The sequence below is a fragment of the Mastacembelus armatus genome, unplaced genomic scaffold (genome assembly GCF_900324485.2).
Source record: "Mastacembelus armatus unplaced genomic scaffold, fMasArm1.2, whole genome shotgun sequence".
In the NCBI taxonomy this organism is placed as follows: Eukaryota; Metazoa; Chordata; class Actinopteri; order Synbranchiformes; family Mastacembelidae; genus Mastacembelus; species Mastacembelus armatus.
Genome location: NW_022872909.1, coordinates 523 through 3,085, shown reverse-complemented (window position 1 = coordinate 3,085; position 2,563 = coordinate 523). Strand labels below are relative to the sequence as shown.

At 40.0% G+C, this 2,563-nt stretch overlaps 1 protein-coding gene across 1 annotated transcript; it reads right to left on the bottom strand.

The window, feature by feature from the left end:
• Positions 1-796: 796 nt before the first annotated feature.
• Positions 797-2,302, bottom strand: LOC113133398 (ladderlectin-like). The gene is made up of 5 exons (XM_026312196.1): positions 2,142-2,302; positions 1,558-1,658; positions 1,266-1,397; positions 1,038-1,149; positions 797-894 (listed from the first exon to the last, which is right to left on the bottom strand). The coding sequence occupies exons 1-5, from the start codon at positions 2,200-2,202 to the stop codon at positions 824-826; spliced, it is 477 nt and encodes a 158-aa protein (XP_026167981.1). The 5' UTR covers positions 2,203-2,302; the 3' UTR covers positions 797-823.
• Positions 2,303-2,563: the final 261 nt, after the last annotated feature.

Sequence of the window (2,563 nt, the reverse complement as noted above, 5' to 3'; positions counted from 1 at the left end):
TCTTAAATAACAGTCACATGTTTTTCATATTTCTGTCCATAATATATTCAGTTCATGCTCATTTGTGAGCCTGATACCCCCTGAAATACTGCACATCATTTGAGTCCTGCCACCCAGAACCACAACTATTCTGAAAAAGTTGACCTAGGACGTCCAGATGGGGGCAGCACTAAGAGATCAGGGAAAGGCTCCAGCAGATCCCTGTGACCCTGTTTAGGAATAAACAGGTATAGATGGATGGATGAATTTTATGTGCAACACTACAGTTAAAAATATAAGTCTTGTAACTTCTATAATTATAGTTCATATTGTGGGGCAGGAATTTCCAGTAAGTCCTTCAAAAATAATGTTGGAAAGCTTTATTTATTTATTTATTTATTTATTCATTTATTTGCTGTACCTGGTGCGATATGAAATTTCATAATACAGGAGCCATAAAACACAGACCAACTGGTTTCAATGCTGATAGACTTTTATTTTGACATGAGCCAAGAAAGAAGAGTCAGACTGCAGAATAAAGTGGAGCTCAAAGCATTCTTTCCATAACACATTCAGTCTGCTCTTATTAAAGGCACAAAACCTCAGAGACAGTCCAGCTCCTGTTTATGTTACTTGTCTCTTCCTTCCTTCAGTAGCGTTACAGCCATAGAAAAGAAACAGATGATATATACTGGATATGATAGAAGATGTCAAATGAGATACAGTAGAATTCAGGTTCTATGAGACTGATGGCACAAAATGTGAGAGTATGCAAAGACAAACACACCTCCACCAGTGTTTGTGCTTTTCACAGGGATTTCATGCCTCTGGATCAGACCTGGGATCAGAACAGGTACTTGGCACAGATGGATGGGAGAGGAGTCTGACAGTTCAGATCATCCCAGAGCTTTGCATCTGTAAGTACCATCAACAGGTGAGTCAGTCAGTGCTACAGACCAAGACCCTGAGACTGTCTAATGAGGCCATGGTGACATTATTATATAGACAAACAGAGAGTTAAAACTGGTTTTATACCAGTAGACGTGTTGGTGACTTACCTCCATGGTTCATTTGCAGGCAGTGTTGGACGCCTCCGAAGTTGTCAGGCTGTCCAGGAGCCCAGTTTGTGTATTTGAATTTATCTCCGTAAATCCAGAACCAGGAACCCTCCTGGGAAACAGAACAGAAATCAGTGATGTTTGAGACAAAATGCTCTAAAGAATAAATACACCCTCAGTCAATAGAGAACGCGTCTATTAGACCAGGTGTGTTGGTGAAGAGTTTACCGGTTTTGCAACAGAGCCTCCAATCCAGGCTGGTCCAAAACCTTTGCTGTCAGATATCAACTTCTGAATGACCCCATACTCCTCAGCATCGCGCACAGATGCAAGGTGTCCACCCAGAGACTGGCAGTTTTTCTACAGTGCAGATAAACAGACAGTGGAGTCAGTAGAGAAGCAAAATAAGCTGAGTAGTAGGAAAACACCAAGGCAGGAATAGATGCCAGTGTTAAAGTGAACACAGACCAAATAAACAGTGTAGAATCATTGTGGACTGAATCCACATCACTCTGATTACCTGAGCATCATCCCAAGATGTATATTTGGGAGCATAGGTGTAGCAACGATCACAGAACTCAATCCAACCAGAGGGACATTTTGGTCTGAATGGACACTGGCCTGAAGTCAAAGAAAGAAAATGAATAATGTTGAGTGTCTGATACAGTTGAACCACTTTTCTGGAAAGAGAGCTGGGATAGGCTCCAGCAGATCCCCTTGACCCTGGTTAAAGGAATAAGTGGGTATAGATAATGGATGGATGGTGTTTATGGGTTGTAAAATAAAAAAATGATTTCGTTGACTATAAAATGTAAATTTTTTTCTACATTCCTTCTCCTGACCTCATTGAAATATTTGATGTATGGACAAATGTTATTTTTTTCTAAAAAGTTCTGATATAATGTAATGGAGTCAGTCAGACAGCAGAGAGCACTAACTCCATGTTACAGCTCTTATAAACAAACTGTCAGTGTATGAAGGTTTGTCATTCGTTTCAATGACAGAAGTCATTTGGTTTGATCCACAGAATATATACATTTATAATATCTGGATATCTATTCCATAAACATATATACACACAATATATAGTGTAGTAATACTCACCCTGAGCTGTGTCCAGAGCCAACAGGGCACAAAGAAGAGCAGCCAGAATCAGAGTCTTCATGGTGAAGATGATGCAGATGTTAAAGATGAGGCTGATATCTCTGTAGGGAACAGACCTGTAAAGACTGACAGCCTGTCAAAGACAAGACACCAGATGATCAGGGAGTTCGATTCACTGATATTTATTTTGTGAGGCTGTTTGCTGAGCATAAATGTTCTTCAGCAACGCCCTGAATCAATTTCACAGTTTCCCAGATGCCGCTCTTTGAGCCACCCAGTGAAGCACCAATAAGTAAATAAGTATTAAAATAATAAATATTCCCCAGAGGAGAAAAAATGAAAATTAAGGAAAGTTGACTTAAGTCAAACAGGCCTGCAGTGTTAGGCAGCACTAACTAATCCAATCCAAACTGAAAACAGGT

Coding starts and splice junctions, on each gene's coding strand:
- LOC113133398 (XM_026312196.1), bottom strand. CDS start 2,202: ATGAAGACTCTGATTCTGGCTGCTCTTCTTTGTGCCCTGTTGGCTCTG. Junction 1,150..1,265: donor GAGGCTCTGTTGCAAAACCG/GTAAACTCTTCA, acceptor TCTGTTTCCCAG/GAGGGTTCCTGGTTCTGGAT. Junction 895..1,037: donor CCTGCAAATGAACCATGGAG/GTAAGTCACCAA, acceptor TGGTACTTACAG/ATGCAAAGCTCTGGGATGAT.